The sequence below is a fragment of the Phocoena phocoena genome, chromosome 11 (genome assembly GCF_963924675.1).
Source record: "Phocoena phocoena chromosome 11, mPhoPho1.1, whole genome shotgun sequence".
NCBI classification, from domain to species: Eukaryota; Metazoa; Chordata; class Mammalia; order Artiodactyla; family Phocoenidae; genus Phocoena; species Phocoena phocoena.
The window spans coordinates 21690436-21714467 of record NC_089229.1 but is presented as its reverse complement, the minus strand read 5'-3'; the positions used below and the strand labels follow the sequence as shown (position 1 = coordinate 21714467).

The 24032-nt window shown below is 36.9% G+C and overlaps 1 protein-coding gene and 1 pseudogene across 3 annotated transcripts in view; one reads left to right on the top strand and one right to left on the bottom strand.

The window, feature by feature from the left end:
• ANKS1B (ankyrin repeat and sterile alpha motif domain containing 1B) overlaps window positions 1-24032 on the bottom strand; it is a 1192652-nt gene that overhangs the window by 1011429 nt on the left and 157191 nt on the right. For all 3 annotated transcript variants that reach the window (XM_065888049.1, XM_065888050.1, XM_065888051.1), the window contains exon 2: window positions 4619-4699. In XM_065888049.1, coding sequence (XP_065744121.1) covers window positions 4619-4699 — 81 coding nt within the window. The remainder of the gene's footprint in view (window positions 1-4618; window positions 4700-24032) is intronic.
• Window positions 16643-17638, top strand: LOC136130483 (glyceraldehyde-3-phosphate dehydrogenase-like; annotated as a pseudogene).

Below are 24032 nucleotides of genomic sequence, written 5' to 3'. Positions count from 1 at the left end.
TTTCATTTTCTGACAGACCTAAATAATACTTCTTATTAACATGAAATGTCTTTTAAGAAGTTCAGTATATGTTCTGAGCAAAATTAAATTAATTGGGAAGATTCAACACTCAAACTTCTTTACCTCAACAGCAAGTTTCCCTATAATTAACCAAAGACATTTATTTTGTTCCATCCTCCTGTATTTGTTGGTAATGCAAAGAATTTTGAAATAAATGCAAATTATCTTCATATAGATGTAGTATTAACAAACTAATGAAATTCTCAAATTCATGAAGGCTCTCTTGATTTCACACTTTCTTGAAGATTTTACTTCTCCTTAATGAAAATAAAGTTGCAAATGTGTTCAACATGGTCAAAAGCCTTTAGGACAATACACTCCATTTTCTAACTGGAGCGCCTTTATATACTGAATTCACTCTCACAGATTTCCAGATAGAGTGAATAAAGCCAAAGTTTAACTAGTTAATAGCCTTATCCAAGAAAGAAGCAATCAACCAAAGCTATTTGTAGGTGACTCAAAGGGCAATTTCATTGACTAGATTATACCAATTTTTCAAGGAAGCACCCTTCTTTCATTAGAAAGCCTACTCTGAGCAAATCAAAAGTGCAGCAGATAGCTTACTATGTGGATTCTAGATCCAATTTGAGATACAATTTGGATTATAGATAATGGAGTCTAGGATTCAAGCATTAAATATTTAAAGAATGAGAAGTGAGAATAGGAAATATTTTAACCCTGCACATATCAAATAGCATACATATTTCAAAGATACAATAACAATTTAGTACTGACATTTTCCAAAACAGTAGCCAAGAATTACAATGTACACAACATAGTTTAATGAGATGGAACTTTTAAAAAAAAAAGGAGCAAGTTGCTAAGAAAAGAAGGAGAATTGAAATGAAACATGAATATACAGGTTTAGTAAAACCTTACAGGGAGTGATAAGATTATTAGTTAAAAAGACAGGGGGAAAGGAAAGAAGAAAGAAAAGAAGGACAGAGGAAGAGAGGGAAAGAAGAAAGGCACGAAGAAGGAAGAAAAGAAAGGAGGGAGTAAGGGAAGGAGTGAGGGAAGGAGGGAAGGAGGGAGGAAACCTGGCTAATTGCTATTCAGAAGAGAATTAAGTGAATCAAATTTGCAGTAGAAATACGTGAGCGAGACAATGAATCCTCTGTATTTTGAAAAAGAGAAAAATCTCTAGCCTATCTATTGAAATAATTTATTTATAATCATCACTAGTTAAATTTGTCCTACTGACCATGTTTTTTATATCATTTGAAGGTAAAAATTTTCTAATCTGTAATTACAAATGACTCCGAAATCACCAGAGTACATTACATTTTCTATTGTGTCCTGATGTGGCTAAGTGGAGATGAATTATTCATTATGAAATAATATATTTCAGGTATAAAATGCTGCTCCACTTGTGGATTAACTACCATTGATAAATAAGAACTCCCAATAAAACATACAAAATAAAGAGGATACAGGCTTAATATGTAGTATGAAGGCCACAGTTTTTTTTTTTTAATTTCTGCACTGGGTCTTAGTTGTGGCACATGGGACCTTCGTTGCGGCATGTGGGATCTTCAGTTGCAGCATGTGAGATCTTTTAGTTGTGCCACACAGGATCTTTAGTTGAGGCATGCTAGATCTTAGTTGCAGCATGTGGGATCTAGTTCCCTGACCAGGGATCGAACCCGAGCCCCCTGCATTGAGAGTGCGGAGTCTTAGCCACTGGACCACCAGGGAAGTTACAAGGCCATAGACTATATATTGGAGGGAAGGGGAAAGCGTGTGCCCAAAGCAAAAGAATAAACTATAGGACCCTGTAATATTTCTTCCAGCTCTATAATTCCATGAACTTCAGCCTAGAAATCGTAATGCTTATGAACACAACCTAGAGCTGATGGATATAACAGCAGCAGGAATAAAGATAGAAATGATGTGTTTCTATGATGACACAGAAGAATGTCTATGACATAAAAAAATGTCTTTTGCTTGGGAAGAATACAACACAGTAGTTTATTACCTATGCTAAGTGAGAATAGCAAAGACAAAGAAAAGAAAAACCATTCTCCTCTGGCTCTGAGGTATATTCTATGACACTTTTTTAATCCATCAAATATCTTTTCTTATGCCAATATTTAAACCAGCATTCCATGAGAACACACTACTTGTTGATAACAGGAACAAGAAATACATAATGTGACAGAGAAAAACCAACAAGAATTTAGAAAACTGGTGTGCATACAGCCACAGAGGGGATATAATGTGAAGTACTGGTAAAAGCATACACTTGGAACTAGGAACACTTAGACTCTAGAAACAGCCCCACCTTCATAACTAAGTGGCCACTAAGTCACTTATCCAGAATGGTCTTGTTTCTCCATTTATAAAATGAAAGAAGTGAGGAGGGCAGGGTAGAATAAATGATCTCTAATTTTAAAAGTCCTTGGTAACTTAAATCATTTAAAATCAAGAAATCTTATACTCTAGATGAAAATCCAAATTTCAGAATTATAACATCATAGTACATAACTGAGCCACAAACAATAATAAAACAGTGTATCATAAAATGTTATAATTGGAAGTAACAACAAAAAATATCCAGCCACTGTATTCAGTACACTGAACTGAGGCCTAAATAGGTTAATGAAATGGCTCAAGGTCACATAACTAGCAGGGAGGGAGAGATGGGATTAGAATTTTCCTGCTTTTTTCCAATACCTACAGAATGACACTAAGCAAAATCTTTCTAGAAAGAGTTTAAAAGAAAAGATAAATGAGACCTTTATATAAAAGCAAAGCAGAGATATATAATTCTCAGAGAACATCTGCAATTAAAGAGATCTTAAAAGATATACAGTCAAAGCCTCATCTCTTTTTGATAATTTTAATGATTGCTATTCAATCACCTAAATTATCCTCACTTTGTATACTGCCAATAAAAACTAAGAATTATGCAAGAGGGCTTCCCTGGCGGCGCAGTGGTTGAGAGTCCGCCAGCCAATGCAGGGGACACGGGTTCATGCCCCGGTCTGGGAAGATCCCACATGCCGCGGAGCGGCTGGGCCCGTAAGCCATGGCCGCTGAGCCTGCGCGTCCAGAGCTTGTGCTCTGCAACAGGAGAGGCCACAACAGTGAGAGGCCCGCGTACCACAAAAAAAAAAAAAAAAAAAAAAAAGAATTATGCAAGAGGCCTCAGAGAAATATATCTCAATGGTTAGAACTTCACAGGATGTCATGTATAAACCAATAACATTTACTAAAAACTTCACTGAAAATCAAGAAGTGATATGTCTATTTGGGGACAATATTATTTTGAGAAATACTTATAATGCCAAGCTGAGATAGAACAAGAAAAGTTGTATAGCTCAAATGGTCAAGCTCAAGATCTTCTGTCCATTAGATTTGATAGTTTGTCTTCCCCATTGGAACTAAGAAATATGGTACCACCCTGAATCTACAACTAAGATGGCCAAAGAAGCCAGCTTGGGCTTATTTAATAGATATCACTCCTGATGACTCAGGTACAAAGAAGAATAAATAGTAATTCCTTTAAAAGATTCAGATGTTAGGGATCTGGACACATTTTCCACTCTACAGAAGGATAGCATATAGCTGAAAAACACTCGGCAAAATAAAAAGTTCTAAGTTAGATGGTATAAGTTGATATAATAAAGAATCAGGAGTGGATGAAAAGAAATATAATTTGGGAATTCCAATACTAAAAATCTAAGTGATGAAACATTCAGTTCATGGTATTTTATATAATTTGTATGATTCTTCAAACAGAATGATAATGTTCAATTTATGCAATAAGTTCGATTAAAATGTCATAACGATAAATAATGACAAAAATGATGTTTCTTCCATGAGAGCTTTAAGGCCTTAAAATGTGATCAAGTATAACTAAGTCCCTTGTGTCTCAATTCACAGAATGAAAGAAATGTTAAGTGTGAAAATAAAAGGTAACTAGCACTTTTAAGGCAGTAATTACCACATCTAATAAAACTGAAGTGAAACGAAATGATCCAGATCTGAAAAGACTAACTTGAATCATTAAAGCAAAGGAAAAACACGTAGGAGGGGAGACACATGAACAGGGTCACTTTCCTTCTGAAAAACAGGTTAAAGAAGTTTAAAACCTGAAAGACCATCCATGGACAAAGACAAAGCATTTTAGCTTAGTTTGAGGATTTTGAAGTGGTTCATGTAAGTGCCTATGCCTTATAACAGCAAGACTCTATTGAAGAGTTCACTCCTAGTGAATAATCCCATATTTGGTGAAGACACCCAAAAAAGTAGGGAGGTGTCATTAAGTGATGTATCCCATTCCCTCACCAAAGGTACACACGACTAACATGGTTCTGTCACTTCTTCCATTTTCCCTGTGTGATATTTGACTTGATTTACACTCTGCACATAATCATCTCAGCAACATTCCTACCACTTTCAACTTGTCAGGTATTGAACACCTGGTGCCTCTCCAAATTCATCTAAGCCCAGGGGACTCATGGTAACATGAGACAGGTACCATCAGACATAATTAACTTCATCACATGTAACTAAATACACAAAGATTCCAGTCCAAATAAGTGGCACTTACTTATGTCCATTTAAGGCTGCATGGTGTAAAGCAGTGTAACCCGAACTGTCTGTGCAGTTCACATTGGGGCCTCGCCAGATGCTGCAAATAAAGCACAAGCACAGAGTTAACAGTTAAGCAGAATGGTGCTTTGAAAAACAAAAAGAAGTCTGATAGTCCCACAGTCAGCAGCATGTTGCATATGAAAATTTTACTTATGTAGAAAACAACTGCCACCTTTTGTGCATTCCCCTCAGAACAATATCTTCATTTATTTGATGCAGGGAAATTATCAGGGAATATAGCTACCTTCAGAAATTAGTAAATGCAGGCCCACTGCCATGCATTAAATTTGGACCCAAAAATTCCCTATTACTTTCTGTCATTACTTAAATATTGGATGCAATTAACACTCAACTATTATATTCTTTACCAAGAATAAAGATTTATGACACCTGCCTACTCCTTTTTAACACACTCATTCTGAGATGGCAGTGGTTTATATAAATTATATTTTTGCATATGTAAAGAATATAAACACTTCTTTCTGTTCCATTGCTACTAAGAGAATATAATACATATTTCATTCTTGAAAATATAATTAAAGATTTGGACTATCACAAACCATAAAAAGATTCTAACAGTTTTGAAGTTATTTTACTATACAATATATTCTGAAGATAACATGTAACTACATGAAAGAATCCATTTTATCCTTGATCACTACAATTACAGAAACTATGTACAGCTTTTGAAAAAATTAGGCATTGAAAGACACTTTTCCAAAAGTAGACCAAAATAAAAAACAAAACAAAAACAAACTGTTATCAAAGCCATCAAAACTAACATCTAATGACAAACTAATTCATGTATTCACAAAATATTTATTGTACACCAATTGTATGTCACATATTAAGCTAGGCACTGAGAGTACAAAATCCTAATTCACGGTCCTTCTTTACGAGAACAGAGTCTAATGGAGAAGAGAGACACATAAGCTAACAATTACAGAGTGCTAAGATAAGGTACCAGAGAGCACACAAGCATCTCTGAGAAGAGAATGAATAGCTATTCCAAATGAGAGATCACAGCTGACTATAACTAAGTTGAGACAATGAAAATGAACAGAATGTACTTTTTCAACAGTTATTTAAAGGACAAATCAATAAGATGCAGGGATCAATTGAAGGAAGGAGAAAGCAGTAGCACTTTCTGAATCATTTGAGAATGACTCAAATTTAATGCCTAAAATGACCAAAAGGAAAACGACAACATTAACTAAGATGTGAAAAGAGAAGCAAATTTCCTTGGGGAAGACAGTGCAGATGGAAAGCAAACAATGACTTCAGGTTTGGAGACACTGAATTTTAAGTATCTGACATACTTACATAAAAGTAAGGATCTCCAGAAGATTATAAAAATATCTAGTTAGAAGCATGGCCCTGAAGTTAGACTACCTGAGTTCAAACACCTGGCTCCATTACTTACTGGGGGTAGCCCTGCATGAAGTGTTTAACGTCTCTGAAATTCAATTCCTCGTCTGAAAAATAGAGACGATAATAATAGTACTACCTTATAATGCTGTGAGAATCAAATAAATCAATACCTACAAAGCTCTTACAGCAGTAGTTGAACATAGTACTAGCATCTATTATATTTGTTAGAACATAGTTCAACAAATTGTTAGAACAAATTATTATTAAATAGAAGGTAAAACCAAGGGAGTGCCTGATATCAGACTCTTTAAGAGGGAGGCCATCAGACTCAAATACCTCAGTGGATAATTTGTATATGGGGGCAAGGTGAAACCTTTTCTCAAAGGTTGATATTAATTAAAATCTATCAATCACTGGTTAAAAAAAAAAAAATCAAACCTGACTTGGGTAGACGGTCCAAAGTTCAAGGCAGCTCAAAATCTGAAAACCTCCCAGCCCTCACTGAAACTGTCAGAGAATTTATATGAAAGTACATTGTGAGGAAAAAGAAAGAAAGAAAAATATGAGACAGACAATAGATGGATATTAACAATACTGGAGGGTCCAGCACAGGAAAAAGGTTAAATGAAGGACATTGAGAGTTGTCCAAGAGTAAATAAAACCAAGAGAGAGCATTATACAATTTAAAACAGGAAACTGTTAAAAAAAAAAAAAATCAAGTTACATAACAGGTAACAATTTATTTGGTAATTAAAAAGGTCTTGAAGAAATTAATGGCCAAATATAATTAGTCAGTTGTAAGGATTTAACATTATTTTGATCTTAACCTTATTTCAATTCAGTGGTTTTTTCTTTAATGGTAGCTTACTTCCTGAGAATAAAAAAAGTGACAGTTAAACAAGTAAAGTTATAAAATGTGCATATGTTTTACAATTTCATTAAGATTGTTAGGTTTTTACCAATCCTTTTTTTTAATCAATCCTTGAAGTATTTTCAATCTCCTATTACATTCTTAAAATTTTTATACTTTTGTTCCTCCTGCTAGCTCACCCATCTTGCTCTATTAATTTCCACCTCTGTGCCTTTAATCATGCCCTTCTACTAACCTACAATAGATTCTCTAACCAATCATACCTTACCATTCCTCCAAAGACGTGATCAAGATTCACCTACTCCAATAACTCTTTCTCTAAGTACTGAATACAACAGCTATTTAATAAATGTGTGCTAAATTATATAAATTTAAAAATCAAATAAAGGATTATTTTTAATGAATAAATAAGCCACAGGTAAAACAGAAGTGTTAAAACAATGGAATGTACTTATTTAAAATAATCTATGAAATCATTAAAAAAAATCCAAAAGAGGCAAAAGAAAAAAAAAGCAGAAAAGAGGAACAAAGAATACGTAAGACAAATACAAAGCAAATTGTTAGATGACAGATTTAACCATAACCATATGAATAATTACATTAACTATTAATAGTCTGATCACCCCAATTAAAAAAGAAAAATCATCAGACTGGATTAAAGAAAGTAAGACCCAACTATATACTTACTAAATGAAATTCACTTTAAATATAGAGATACAAATAGAAAAAAAGTAAAGGACAGAAAAATCATACTAACACTAATCAAAATAAGCTGAATAACTATATTAACACTGGACAAACCAGATTTTGAAGCTAAGAATATTACAAGTGATAAAGAAAATCATTTCAGAATGACAAAGACGTCAATTTATCTGAAGAATATGGGAATCCTAAATGTTTTTTGCCTCTAACAACAGAACTTCAAAATACATGAAGCAAAAAACTGATACAACTGCAAAGAGAGAGAGACCTACCCACTGACACTTGGAGATTTCAATACGTCTCTCTCAATAATTGATAGGACAAGTAAACAGAAAATCATTAAGGGTATACAAGAATTAAATAACACTACCAACCAACTTGACGTAACTGACATTTATAGAACACTTATCCAATAATACCTGAATACATATTCTTTTCAAGTGAACACAAGACATTTACCAATATATCCCATATTGTGGATCATAAATCTCAATAAATCTGCAAGATTCAGAAGGGAGACGTACAAGATGCCAGAGGACTAAGACTTGGAGATCACCTTCCTCCCCACAAATACATCAGAAATACATCTACGTATGGAACAACCCCTACAGAACACCTACTGAACGCTGGCAGAAAACCTCAGACTTCCCAAAAGGCAAGAAACGCCCCCACGTACCTGGGGAGGGCAAAAGAAAAAACACAGACAAAAGAATTAGGGACGGGACCTGTCCCTCTGGGAGGGAGCTGTGAAGGAGGAAAAGTTTCCACACACTAGGAAGCCCCTTCACTGGTGAAGATGGGGGTTGGGCGGCATGGGGAAGCTTCAGAACCACGGAGGTGAGCGCAGCAACAGGGATGCAGAGGAAAACGGAGAGATTCCCGCACAGACGATTGGTACCGACCAGCACTCACCAGCCCGAGAGGCTTGTCTGCCCCCTCCACCCGGGGCGGGCGGGAGCTGGGAGCTGAGGCTTGAGCTTCAAGCTTCGGAGGTCAGATCCCAGGGAGAGGACTGGGGTTGGCTGCGTGAACACAGCCTGAAGGGGGCTAGTGCACCACAGCTAGCGGGGAGGGAGTCTGGGGAAAATCTGGACCTGCTAAAGAGGCAAGAGAACACCGTTTCGGGGTGCGCAAGGAGAAGGGATTCAGAGCACTGCCTAAATGAGCTCCAGAAACGGGCACAAGCCGCAGCTATCAGCGTGGACACCAGAGACAGGCGTGAGGCTAAGCCTGCCGCTGCAGTCACCAGGAACGCTGTGTGCAAGCACAGGTCACTATCCACACCTCCCCTCCCAAAAGTCTGTGCAGGCCACCACTGCCAGGGTCCTGTGATCCAGGGACAACTTCCCCAGGAGAATGCACGGCGCGCCTAAGGCTGTTGCAACATCACACCGGCCTCTGCCACTGCAGGTTCTCCCCACATTCTGTACCCCTCCCACCCCCCCAAATGAGTGAGCCAGAGCCCCCTAATCAGCTGCTACTTTAACCCCGTCCTGTCTGAGCGAAGAACAGACACCCTCAGGTGACCTACATGCAGAGTCAGGGCCAAATCCTGAACCCCAGGAGCAGTACAAAGAAGAGAAACAGAAATTTCTGCCAGCAGCCTCAGGAGCACCGGATTAAATCTCCACAATCAACTTGATGTACCCTGCATCTGTAGATTACCTGAATAGACAACTAATCATCCCAAAATTGACGCAGTACACTTTGGGAGCAACTGTAGACTTGCGGTTTGCTTTCTGCATCTAATTTGTTTCTGGTTTTATGTTTATTTTACTTTACTATTTAGACTTTATTATCATTAGATTTGTTTATTGATTTGGTTGTTCTCTTCCTTTTTTTAAATATATATATATATTTTTTTTAATTTTCTCTTTTTGTGAGTGTGTATGTGTATGCTTCTTTGTATGATTTTGTCTATATGGCTTTGCTTTTACCATTTGGCCTAGGGTTCTGTCTGTCCATTGTATTTTTCTTCCTTTTTTTTTCTTACTTTTTAATTTTTTAAATTTTCAATAATTTATTTTAACTATTTTATTTTTCTTTCTTTTTTTCTCATTTTTCTTCTGAGCCATGTGGCTGACAGGGTCTTCATGCTCTGGCTGGGTGTCAGAGCTGGGCCTCTGATGTGGGAGAGTCGAGTTCAGGACATTGGTCCACCAGAGACCTCCCAGCTCCATGTAATATCAAATGGTGAAGCTCTCCCAGAGATCTCCACCTCAAGGCTAAGACCCAGCTCCACTCAACGACCAGCAAGCCACAGTGCTGGAAACCCTATGCCAAACAACTAGCAAGACAGGAACACAACCCCATCCATTAGCAGAGAGGCTGCCTAAAATCATAAGGTCATAGACACCCAAAAGCACAGAACAAGATGCAGTCCTACCCACCAGAAAGACAAGATCCAGCCTCGTCCACCAGAACACAGGCACTAGTCCCTCCACCAGGAAGCCTACACAACACACTGAAGCAACCTTAACCACTGGGGGCAGACACCAAAAATTACGGGAACTAGGGACCTGCAGCCTGCAAAAAGGAGACCCAAAACACAGTAAGTGAAGCAAAATGAGAAGACACAGAAACACACAACAGATGAAAGAGTAAGGTAAAAACCCACCAGAACAAACAAATGAAGAGGAAACAGGCAGTCTACCTGGAAAAGAATTCAGAATAATGATAGTAAAGATGATCCAAATTCTTGGAAAAAGAATGGAGAAAATACCAGAACGTTTAACAAGGACCTAGAAGAACTAAAGAGCAAACAAACAATGATGAACAACACAATAAATGAACTTAAAAATTCTGTAGAAGGGATCAATAGCAGAATAACTGAGGCAGAAGAACGGATAAGTGACTTCTAAGATAAAATAGTGGAACTAACTACCACAGAGCAGAATAAAGAAAAAAGAAGGAAAAGAATGGAGGACACTCTCAGAGACCCATGGGACAACATTAAATACACCAACATTCCAATTATAGGGGTCCCAGAAGAAGAAGAGGAAAAGAAGGGGACTGAGAAAATATATGAAGATTTTACAGTTGAACACGTCCCTAATATGGGAAACAAAAGACTCAAAAAGTCCAGGTAGCACAGAGAGTCCCATACAGGATAAAACCAAGGAGAAACATGCCAAGACACATATTAATCAGACTATCAAAAATTAAATACAAAGAAAATATATTAAAAGCAACAAGGGAAAAACAACAATTAACATACAAGGGAATCCCCGTAAGGTTAACAGGTGATCTTTCAGCAGAAACTCTGCAAGCCAGAAGGGAGAGGCAGTACATACTTAAAGTGATGAAAGGGAAAAACCTACAACCAAGATTACTCTACACAGCAAGGATCACATTCAGCTTCAACAGAGAAATTAAAACCTTTACAGACAAGTAAAAGTTAAGAGAATTCAGCACCACCAAACCAGCGTTACAACAAATGTTAAAGGAACTTCTCTAGGCAGGAAACACAAGAGAAGGAAAAGACCTACAAAAATAAACCCATAACAATTAAGAAAATGGTAATAGGAACATACATGTCGATAATTATCCTAAATGTAAATGGATTAAATGCTCCAACCAAAAGAAATAGACTGGCTGAATGGATACAAAAACAAGACCCATATATATATATGCTGTCTAAGAGAGACCCACTTCAGCCCTAGGGACACATACAGACTGAAAGTGAGGGGATGAAAAAAGATATTCCATGCAAATGAAAATCACAAGAAAGCTGGAGTAGCAATTCTCATATCAGACAAAATAGACTTTAAAATAAAGACCATTACAAGGGACAAAGAAGGACACTACATAATGATCAAGGGATCAATCCAAGAAGAAGATATAACAATTGTAAATATTTATGCACCTGAAGTAGGAGCACCTCAATACATAAGGCAAATGCTAACAGCCATAAAAGGGGAAATCAACAGTAACACAATTACAGTAGGGGACTTTTAACACCCCACTGTCACCAATGGACAGATCATCCAAAATGAAAATAAATGAGGAAACACAAAATTTAAATGACATATTAAACAAGATGAACTTAATTGATATTTATAGGACATTCCATCCAAAAACAAGAGAATACACTTTCTTCTCAAGTGCTCATGGAACATTCTCTAGGATAGATCATATCTTGGGTCACAAATCAAGCCTTGGTAAATTTAAGAAAATTGAAATCGTATCAAGTATCTTTTCTGACCACAGTGCTATGAGACTAGATATCAATTACAGAAAAAACTCTGCAAAAAAACACATGGAAGCTAAACAATACACTACTTAATAACCAAGAGATCACTGAAGAAATCAAAGAGGAAATCAAAAAATACCTAGAAACAAATGACAATGAAAACAGGATGACCCAAGACCTATGGGATGCAGCAAAAGCACTTCTAAGACGGAAGTTTATAGCAATAGAATCCTCAAGAAACAAGAAACGTCTCAAATAAACAACCTAACCTTACACCTAAAGCAACTAGAGAAGAACAACAAAAAAAAAAAATCCCAAAGTTAGCAAAAGGAAAGAAATCACAAAGACCACATTAGACATAAATGAAAAATAAATGAAGAAAACAATAGCAAAGATCAAAAAAACTAAAAGCTGGTTCTCTGTGAAGATAAGCCATTAGCCAGACTCATCAAGAAAAAAAAAGAAGACTCAAATCAGTAGAATTAGAAATGAAAAAGGAGAAGTAACAACTGACACTGCAGAAATACAAAGGATCATGAGAGATTACTACAAGCAACTATATGCCACTAAAATGGACAACCTGGAAGAATTGGACAAATTCTTAGAAAACGACAACCTTCCAAGACTGAACCACGAATAAACAGAAAATATAAACAGACCAATCACAAGCACAGAAATTCTGACTGTGATTAAAAATTTTCCAACAAACAAAAGCCCAGGACCAGATGGCTTCACAGGTGAATTCTATCAAACATTTACAGAAGACCTAACAACTATCCTTCTCAAACACTTCCAAAATACCGAGAGGGAGGAACACTCCCAAACTCATTCTATGAGGCCACCATTACCCTGATACCAAAACAAGACAAAGATGGCACAAAAAAGAAAACTACAGACCAATATCACTGATGAACATAGATACAAAAAACCTCAACAAATACTAGCAAACAGAATCCAACAGCACATTAAAAGGATCATACACCATGATCAAGTACGGTTTATCCCAGGAATGCAAGGATTCTTCAATATATGCAAATCAACCAATGTGATAAACCATATTAGCAAATTGAAGGAGAAATCCATACGATCATTTCAATAGATGCGGAAAAAGCTTCCGACAAAATTCAACATCCACTTAGGATAAAAACCCTCCAGAAAGCAGGCACATAGGGAACTTACCTCAGCATAGAAAGGCCACACATGAGAAACACACAGCCAGCATCATTCTCAATGGTGAAAAACGGAAACCATTTCCTCTAAGATCAGGAAAAAGACAAGGTTGTCCACTCTCACCACTATTATTCAACATAGTTTTGGAAGTTTTAGCCACAGCAATCAGAGAACAAAAAGAAATAAAAGGAATCCAAACTGGAAAAGAAGAAGTAAAACTGTCACTGTTTGCAGATGACATGATACTATACATAGAGAATCCTAAAGATGTTACCAGAAAACTACTAGAGCTAATCGATGAATTTGGTAAAGTAGAAGGATACAAAATTAATGCACAGACATCTTTTGCATTCCTATCCACTAATGATGAAAAATCTGAAAGAGAAATTAAGAAAACATTCCCATTTACCTTTGCAACAAAAAGAATAAAATATCTAGGAATAAACCTAACTAAGGAGACAAAAGACCTGTATGCAGAAAACTATAAGACACTGATGAAAGAAATTAAAGATGATATCAACAGATGGAGAGATATACCATGTTCTTGGATTGGAAGAATCAACATTGTGAAAATGACTATACTACCCAAAGCAATCTACAGATTCAATGCAATCCCTATCAAACTACCAATGGCATTTTTCACAAAACTAGAACAAAAAATTGCACAATATGTATGGAAACACAAAAGACCCCGAATAGCCAAAGCAATCTTGAGAAAGAAAAATGGAGCTGGAGGAATCAGGCTCCTGGACTTCAGAATATACTACAAAGCTACAGTAATCAAGACAGTATGGTATTGGCACATAAACAGAAATATAGATCAATGGAACAGGATAGAAAGCCCAGAGATAAACCCACGCACCTACGGTCACCTTATTTTTGATAAAGAAGGCAAGAATATACAATGGAGAAAAGACAGTCTCTTCAATAAGTGGTGCGGGGAAAACTGGAAAGCTACATGTAAAAGAAAGAAATTAGAACACTCCCTAACACCATACACAAAAATAAACTCAAAATGGATTAAGACCTAAATGTAAGGCCAGACACTATAAAACTCTTAGAAGAAAACATAGGCAGAACACTCTATGACATAAATCCCAGCAAGATCCTTTTTGACCCACCTCCTAAAGAAATGGAAATAAAACCAAAAATAAATAAATGGGACCTAATGAAATTTAAAAGCTTTTGCAAAGCAAAGGAAACCATAAACAGGACAAAAAGAAAACCCTCAGAACGGGAGAAAATATTTGCCGACAAAGCAACTGACAAAGGATTAGTCTCCAAAATATACAAGCAGCTCATGCAGCTCACTATAAACAAAACAACCCAATCCAAAAATGGGCAGAAAACCTAAATAGACATTTCTCCAAAGAAGATATACAGACTGCCAACAAACACATGAAAGGATGCTCAACATCACTAATCATTAGAGAAATGGAAATCAAAACTACAATGAGGTATCACCTCACACCAGTCAGAATGGCCATCATCAAAAAATCTACAAACAATAAATGCTGGAGAGGGTGTGGAGAAAAGGGAACCCTCTGGCACTGTTGGGGGAATGGAAATTGATACAGCCACTATGGAGAACAGTATGGAGGTTCCTTAAAAAACTAAAAATAGAACTACCATAGGACCCAGCAATCTCACTACTGGGCATATACCCTGAGAAAACCATAATTCAAAAAGAGTCATGTACCACAATGTTCACTGCAGCTCTATTTACAATAGCCAGGACATGGAAGCAACCTAAGTGTCCATTGACAGATGAATGGATAAAGAAGTTGTGGCATATATATACAGTGGAATATTACTCAGCCATAAAAAGAAATGAAATTGAGTTATTTGTAGTGAGGTGGATGGACCTAGAATCTGTCATGCAGAGTGAAGTAAGTCAGAAACAGAAAAACAAATACCGTATGCTAGCACATATATATGGAATCTAAAAAAAAAAAAAGGTTCTGAAGAACCTAGGGGCAGGACTGGAATAAAGACATAGAGAATGGACTTGAGGACACTGGGAGGGGGAAGGGTATGCTGGGTGAAATGAGAGAGTGGCATAGACTTATATATACTACCAAATGTAAAACGATAGCTAGTCGGAAGCCCCCGCATAGCACAGGGAGATCAGCTCTGTGCTTTGTGACTACCTAAAGGGGTGGGATAGGGAGGGTGGGAGGGAGACGCAAGAGGGAGGAGATATTGTGATATATGTATATGTATAGCTGATTCACTTTGTTATAAAGCAGAAACTAACACACCATTGTAAAACAATTATACTCCAATAAAGATGCTTTAAAAAATTTTAAAATGAAATAAAAGATTCAAATCACAAAACTATATTCTCTGACTCCAATTAAATTAAAAATCGTTCACCAAAAGGTATCTTTAATATCCACAAATATTAGAAACTGAATAACACATAAGTCAAAGAAGATATCAAAAAGATTTTGGAATGTATTTATAACTGAAAGAGAAAGAAAACACAAAATATCAAGACTTTGGGGATGCAACTAAAGTAGTACCTAAAGAAAAATTTATAGTATTAAAATGACACTGATAGATCAGAGAAAGATCCCACATTGATGACCTCAGCTTCCACTTTAAGAAACAGGAAAAGAAGAGCATATTAACCCCAAAGTAAGCAGAAGAAAGGAAACCAGTGAAAAAGAAAACAGGATAACAATAGAGACAATCAATAAAATCAAAAAGTGATTCTTTAAAATACTCTATAAAATTTAAAAATCTATAGGCAAACTGATAAGGATTAAAATAGAAGATACAAATTACTAAATTAGGAGCAGAGAGGTAATATCACTACATATTCTAAAAATATGAACAGTAAGAATATTTTTAATAACTTTATACCAATAAATTAAAAAACTTAGATGAAATGGACAAGTTTCTTGAAAAACACAAACCACCAAAACTCATTTTTAAAAATAGGATAACCTGAATAGCCCTACATCTATTAAGGAAACTGAACTTGAACTTGTGGTTACAAAACGTTCCCCACAAAACAAAATAAAAACGTCCAGGTCCAGGTGGCTTCAATGGGGAATTACGCCAGATATTTAAGGAAGAAATAGTATCAGTTCTACAAAAATCATTCCAAAATATTGAAGAGGCACAAATACTGCCTAATATTCTATGACACCAAAGACATATGACAAGAAAGAACTACAGATCAATATATCACTCATGAATACAGAAGCAAAAATTCTCAGCAAAATTCTAGCAAGTTGAATCCAACAATATATGAAAAGAACACTACACCATGATGAAATGGAGCTTATTTCAGGAATGCAAATTTGTTTTAACATTCATAAATTACTATATTAACAAACTAAAACAGAAAAATCACTATTATCTCAACAGATATGGAAATAGTATTTGCCAAACTCTAACATCAATTCCTAATAAAAACTGTTACTAAACTGGGAATAGAAGGAAATTTCATCAACCTATAAAATACATCTACAAAAAAACTTATAGCTAACATAATCTTAATGATGAAAGACTGAATGTATTCCCCTTAAGATCAAGAACAGGGCAAGTTATCTCTGTTTCCCACTTCTACTCAACATGTTTCCGGAGGCTCTCTGCTTTTCTTCATTCAACAGACAGCTGATTTTCCTGTGCAGTGCCAGCTGCATCCCTAAGACATGATAGTGAAGATCGAAGTAGATGGATTTGTCTGTATCAGATATCTGGTCACCAGGGCTGCTTTTAACTCTGGCAAGGTGAAAAACGTTGCCATCAATGACCCTTCATAGACCTGAACTTCATGGTCTACATGTTTCAATGTGATTCTACCCATGGCAAGTTTGATGACACAGTCAAGGTTGAAACTGGGAAGCTTGTCATCAATGAAAAGTCCATCTCCATCTTCCAGTAATGAGATCCTGCCAATGTCAAATGGGGTGATGCTGCTGCTGGATACATGGTGAAGTCCACTCATGTCTTCACTACCTTGGAGTAAGCTAAGGTTCGCTTGAAGGGTGAAGCCAAAAGGGTCATCATCTCTGCTCCTTTTGCTGAAACCCCCATGTTTGTGATGGGCATAAACCATGAGAAGTATGTCAACTCCCTCAAGATTGTCAGCAATGCCTTCTGCACCATCAACTACCTGGCACCCCTGGCCAAGGTAACCATGACAACTTTGGCATCGTAGAGGGACTCATGACCACAGTCAATGCCATCACTGCCACCCAGAAGACTGAAAATTGATGGCCCCTCTGGGAAACTATACAGTGACAGCCACAGGGTTTCCCACAACAGCATTTTGGCATCTACTAGCACTGCCAAGACTGTTGGCAAAGTCATTCCTGAGGTGAAGAGGAAGCATACTGGCATGGCCTTCTGTGTCCCCACCAACAGTATGATGATCATAGATCTGACTTGCCATCTGGAGAAAGTTGCAAATATAATGACACCAAAAAGGCGGTGAAGCAGGCATCAGAGGGCCCACTAAAGAGCATCCTGGGCTACACCGAAAATCTTGCTGTCTCCTGCAACTTTACCAGTGACACCCACTCTTTCACCCTTGATACCATCGTTTGCATTGCCCTCAATAACCACTTTGTCAAGCTCATTTCCTGGTAGGACCATGAATTTGGCTACAGTAATAGGGCAGTGGACTGATGATCCACATGGCCTCCAAGGAGTAAAAGCCCTCTGGGCCACCAGCCACAGCGAGAACATGAGAGGAATAGAGATATGCTCAGCTGCTGGGGAGTCCTTGCCCCAACTCAATCTCCCAACACACTGAGAATCTCCCATTCTCAATACAGTTTCAATCCCAGACCACTTAAAGAATGGGAGAGGCTCAGAGAGCCCTACCTTGTCATATACCACCAATAACTATAATGTACGCAGTCAAAAAACTTTTTTGTACCAGAGATTTTAGCCAATGTAGTGGCTAGAAATGCAGTGAAAAGAAAAGGAAATAAAAGACATCCAGATTGTAAAGAAAGAAGAAAATCTATCTTTACTTGAAGACAACATAGTCATGTACGTAAAAAAATCCTATGAAATCTACAAAAAAAGCTACTAAAATTAAAATTGTGTTTAATTAGGGGAACCTCTGTAAAAAATATAGGGGACTCTCTGACCTTTCTTCATAATACTTCCATAAATCTAAAATTATTTCAAAATAAAATGTTTAAAAAAAAGGAAAACCTTACTCAAAAAAAAACCAAAAAAAACACAACCAAAAAAGTGTGTTTAGCAAGTTTGCAAGAAACAACTCAATAGGTAAAAGTCAACTATATTTCTATATGCTAGCAAAGAACAATTAGAAGTCAAAATTTTTTAAAATATCATTTACAATATCAAGAAAAATATTAAATACTTAAGAATAAATTTGACAAAATATGTACGAAGTTGTACACTAAAAACTACAAAATATTGCTGTGAAAAGTTAAAGAGGACCTAAACAAATGGTGAGATAATATCAAGTTCATGAATCAGAAGACTAAATATTTTTATGATGTTAATTTTCCACAGATTTATCTTTAGATTCAATACAATGCAATCAGAATCCCAGCAAGCTTTTTTTGTAGAAATTCACTAACTCGGAAATTCATATGAAAATACAAAGGACCTAGGATAGCCAAAGCAACTCTGAAAAAGAAGAACAAAGTTGGATACTTACACTACCTGATTTCAAGACTATGATAAAACTACAGTAAACAAGACATTGTATGGTATTAAAGATAGATTATTTGAAGAGAACAGAGGAATAGAAAGTCCACCTACACATATATGCAAGTGATTTTGACACAGGTGCAACCGCAATTCATTAAAGAACGAACAGTCTTATCAGAAAGTTGTGTTGGAACAAATGGATATCCTTAGGCCATACCATATCCAAAACAAAACTGTATATCCTCACCACACCATATACAAAAATTCACTTAAAATAAATCATAGATCTAAAAGCAAAACCTAAAACCATAAAACTTCTACAAGAAAATGTACAGGGAAATTTTTGTGACCTTGGATTAAGCAAAAAATTTTCTAGATTTTAATACCAAAGCACAACCCACACAAGAAAATTTGACAAATTGGACTTTAACAAAATTATGAGCTTCTGTTCTTCAAAGACACTGTTAAGAGAATGAAAAGGAAATGGGGACTGGGAGAAAAATTTTGCAAATCACATTTTCTTTTCTATTCTTTGATCCATAATAGATAAAAAAATCAATGACCTTAAAAAAAAAATGGGCAGGGCTTCCCTGGTGGCGCAGTGGTTGAGAATCTGCCTGCCAATGCAGGGGACATGGGTTCGAGCCCTGGTATGGAAGGATCCCACACGCAGCGGAGCAACTAAGCCCGTGAGCCACAACTACTGAGGCTGCGTGTCTGGAGCCTGTGCTCCAACAAGAGAGCCCGCAATAGTGAGAGGCCCGCACACTGCGATGAAGAGTGGCCCCCACTCGCCGCAACTAGAGAAAGTCCTTGCACAGAAACGAAGGCCCAACACAGCCAAAATTAAAATAAAATAAAATAATTTAGCAGCTGTGAACCTGAGGGCAATATTCAAAAAAAAAAAATGGGCAAAGGATTTGAACAGATACTTCAGCAAAGAAGATATACACATGGCAAGTAAGAACATGGAAAGGTGCTCAACATCATTTGTCTTGAGAGAAATGCAAATTAAAACCATGAGATACTACTCATATCTATTACAGTGGTGCTGATTAAGAATACTTCACATACCAATGTTGACAGGGATGTAAATCAACCACAACTCTCAAACACTGAACTACCATACAATCCAGTCATTCCACTCTAGATATTTAGTCAACAGAAATGACAGCATGTTTCTATAAAAGACTTATACATAAATATACATAGCAGCTTTATTTATACTAGCCCCAAACTGAAATAACCCAAATGTCTATTAACAGGTAAATCGATTTAAAAAATTGTGATATGGGTCTTCCCTGGTGGCGCAGTGGTTGAGAGTCTGCCTGCCAATGCAGGGGACACGGGTTCATGCCCCGGTCCGGGAAGATCCCACATGCTGCGGAGCAGCTGGGCCTGTGAACCATGGCCACTGAGCCTGCGCGTCTGGAGCCTGTGCTCCGCAACGGGAGAGGCCACAACAGTGAGAAGGCTGTGTACCGCAAAAAAAAAAAAAAATTGTGATATGTTCATACAATGGAATGCTACTCAGCAGTAAAAAGGAATGAAATATTCAAATATCCAACAACATTCGTTGAAAATCTAAATCAGTCAAGTTCTCAGATTGCTTCTTCTTCTTGAAACAGCAGAATGGGAGATTTATCCCCTGAAATGAATAAAACACATAGTCTCTGGATTAGAGGCAACAGGCCCAGATGAGGGCAGGGGAGCTAAATCGTTATGAGGTAAAGAACTGAACTTTTTCTCCCCTCTCAATAATTAAAACACTTTTTCAGGATTTTTTATTGAATCATTCTTCCTCTTCCTGCTTCCTTCAAGTGTTAACTTTATCTTAAACTAAATTTTTATACAGGTATACCCCGTTTTATTGCACTTCAATTTACTGTTTTGCAGATACTGATTTTTTTTTATATCTTTATTGGAGTATAATTGCTTTACAATGTTGTGTGAGTTTCTGCTGTACAACAAAGTGAATCAGCAATATGTATACATATATCCCCATATCCCCTCCCTCTTGAGCCTCTCTCCCACCCTCCCTATCCCACCCTTCTAGGTGGTCACAAAGCATCGAGCTGATCTCCCCGTGCTATGCAGTAGCTTCCCACTAGCTATCTATTTTACATTTGGTAGTGTATATATGTCAACGCTACTCTCTTGCTTTGTCCCAGCTTCCCCTTCCCCCACTGTGTCCTAGTGGCAGGGCAGGCATAAAGATGCAGACATAGAGAATGGACTTGCTTTTCTTTTTAACTGAAGATTTGTTGCAACTCTGTGTTGAACAAGTTTATCTTCACTGTTTTCTAACAGCATTTGCTCAATTCATGTCTCTGCAATTCATTTTAGTAATTCTCACAATATTTCAAATTCTTATTTATTACTATATCTGTTATGATGATCTATGAATTGTTTTGGGGCATCAAGAAATATGTCCACATAGGACAGTGAACTTGATGAATCTTGTACGTGTTCTGACGGCTCCACAGACCGCCATTCTCCACCTCTCTCCCTCTCCTGAGGCCTCCCTCTTCCCCAAGACACAGTATTGAAATGAGGACAATTAATAACCCTACAGTGGCCTCTAAGTGTTCAACTGAAAGAAAGAATCACACATCTCTCACTTTAAATCAAAAGCTAGAAATGATTAAGCTTAGTGAAGACATGTCAAAAGCCACGACAGGTTAAAATCTAGGCCTGTTGCACTAACAGTTAGCCACATTGTGAATGCAAGGGAAAAGTTTTTGAAGGAAATTAAAAGTGCAACTCCAATGAACACATAAATGATAAAAAAGTGAAACAGCCTTACCGCTGATAAGAAGAAAGTTTTAGTGGTCTGGATAGAAGATCAAATGAGCCACAACATTCCCTTAAGCAAAAACCTAACGCAGAGCAAGATCCTAACTCTCTTCAATTCTATGAAGGCTGAGAGGGAGGTGAAAAAGCTGCAGAAGAAAAGTTTGAAGCCAGCAGAGGTTGGTTCATGAGATTTAAGGAAAGACTCTATCTCCATCACATAAAAGTGCAAGATGAGGGAATTCCCTGGCAGTCCAGCGGTTAGGACACTGCACTCCCACTACAGGGGGCCTGGGTTTGTTCCCTGGTCGGGGAACTAAGATTCCAGTAAGATAGATAGATAGATAGATAGATACATAGATAGATAGATAGACAGATAAATACATTTTAAAAACCAACACACACACACACACACACAAGTGAAAGATGAAGCAGCAAGTGCTAATGTAGAAGATATAGCAAGCTATCCAGAAGATCTAACTAAAATAACTAATGAAAGTAGCTGCGCTAAACAACAGATTTTCAGTGTAGACAAAACAGTCTTACTTTAGAAGACTATGCCATCTAGGACTTTCATAGCTAAAGAGGAGAAGTCAACATCTGGCTTCAAAGCTTCAAAGGACAGGCTGACTCTCTTGTTAGGAACTAACGCACCTGGTGACTTTAAGCCAACTGTAAATCAACTATACTTCAATTTTTTTTAATTAATTAATTAATTAAAAATAAATTGAAGCCAATGCTCATTTACCATTCTGAAAATCCTAGGGCCCTTAAGACTTATGCTAAATCTACTCTGTCTATGTTCTATAAATGGAACAAGAAAGCCTGGATGATAGCCCATCTGTTTACAACGTGGTCTATTGAATATTTTAAGCCCACTGTTGAGACCGACTGCTCAGAAAACAAGATTCCTTTCCAAATATTACTGCTCAATGACAATACACCTGGTCACCCAAGAACTCTGATGGAGATGTACAATAAGATTAATGTTGTTTTCACACCTGCTAACAAAACATCCATTCTACAGCCCACATATCAAGAAGTAACTTCAACTTTCAAGTCTTATTATTTAAGATACATTTCATAAGGCTAAATCTGCCATAGATAATGATTCCTCTGATGGATCTGGGCAAAGTCAATTGAAAACCTTCTGACTTAGACACAAGAGGGAGGAGATATGGGGATATATGTATATGTATAGCTGATTCACTTTGTTATAAAGAGGAAACTAACACCATTGTAAAGCAATTATACCCCAATAAAGATGTTAAAAAAAAAAAAAAGAAAACCTTCTGGAAAGGATTCACCCTTCTGAAAGACATTAAGAACATTTGTGATTCATGGGAAGAGGTCAAAATACTAACAGGAATTTGGAAGAAGTTGATTCCAACTCTCATGGCTGACTTTCAGGGGCTCAAGACTTCAGTGGAGGAAATAACTGCAGATGTGGTGGAAGTAGCAAGAGAACTAGAATTAGAAGTGGAAACCAAAGATGTGACCAAACTGCTGCCATCTCATGATATACCTTGAATAGATGAAGAGGTGCTTCTTATGAATGAGCAACAAAAGTGGTTTCTTGAGACAGAATCTATTCCTGGTGAAGGCACTGTGAAGACTGTTGAAATGACAACAAAGAATTTAGAATACCACATAAACCTAGTTGATAAAGCAGCAACAAGGTTTGAGAGGACTGACTCCAATTTTGAAAGAGGTTACATTATGGGTAAAATGCTATGAGACAACACCCCCTGCTACAAAGAAATCGTTCATGGAAGGAAGAGTTCATCGATGGGGCAAACTTCATTGCCATCTTATTTTAAGACATTGCCACAGCCACCCCAAACTTCAGCAACCACCACCCAGATCAGTCAGCAGCTATCAATACAGAAGTAAGACCCTCCACCAGCAAAATTACAACTTGCTAAAGGCTCAGATGATGGTTATGATTTTTTAGCAATAAAGAATTTTTCAATTAAGGTATGTACATTGCTTTTTTAATATAATGGTATTGTACACTTAACAGACTACAGTATAGAGTAAACATAACTTCTATATGCACTGGGAAACAAAAACAGTTCATGTGACTTGCTTTATTGCGATATATGCTTTACTGGGTAAAGCATATATCTGGAACCAAACTGACAACATCTTGAAGGTAAGCCAGTATGTACTGTTGGTCTGTTTCTAGGGGTTCTCTTGTATTCACCAATTTCTCTATTCTGGCACTAGAATCACATTTTTTTTTTTAGTATTGTCTATAATTGGTGGTATATAGATCCCATAATGACTTAATTTCACAATCTTTTTCCTGTAACTTCCTCTAGATGCCTATGAAATAAAAGTATTAATATGAAGACTACAGGCACAAAAATATTTACTGTATAATTTTAATAGTAAAAGAGAGAAAGCTCATGAATGCCCATCAAAAAGGGAAAAATTAATTAGGATTTACCTACACCATGGAATATTATGCAACTATTAAAACAAGTAAGTTTGATCTATATGTACTGACCTTGAAAAAATATTAAATGAAAAAAGCAAGTTGCATAATATTGTGTGGATGTGTCAATATCCTAAATGCTTTACATACATTGACTCATTTACATCCACACAACTATAAGA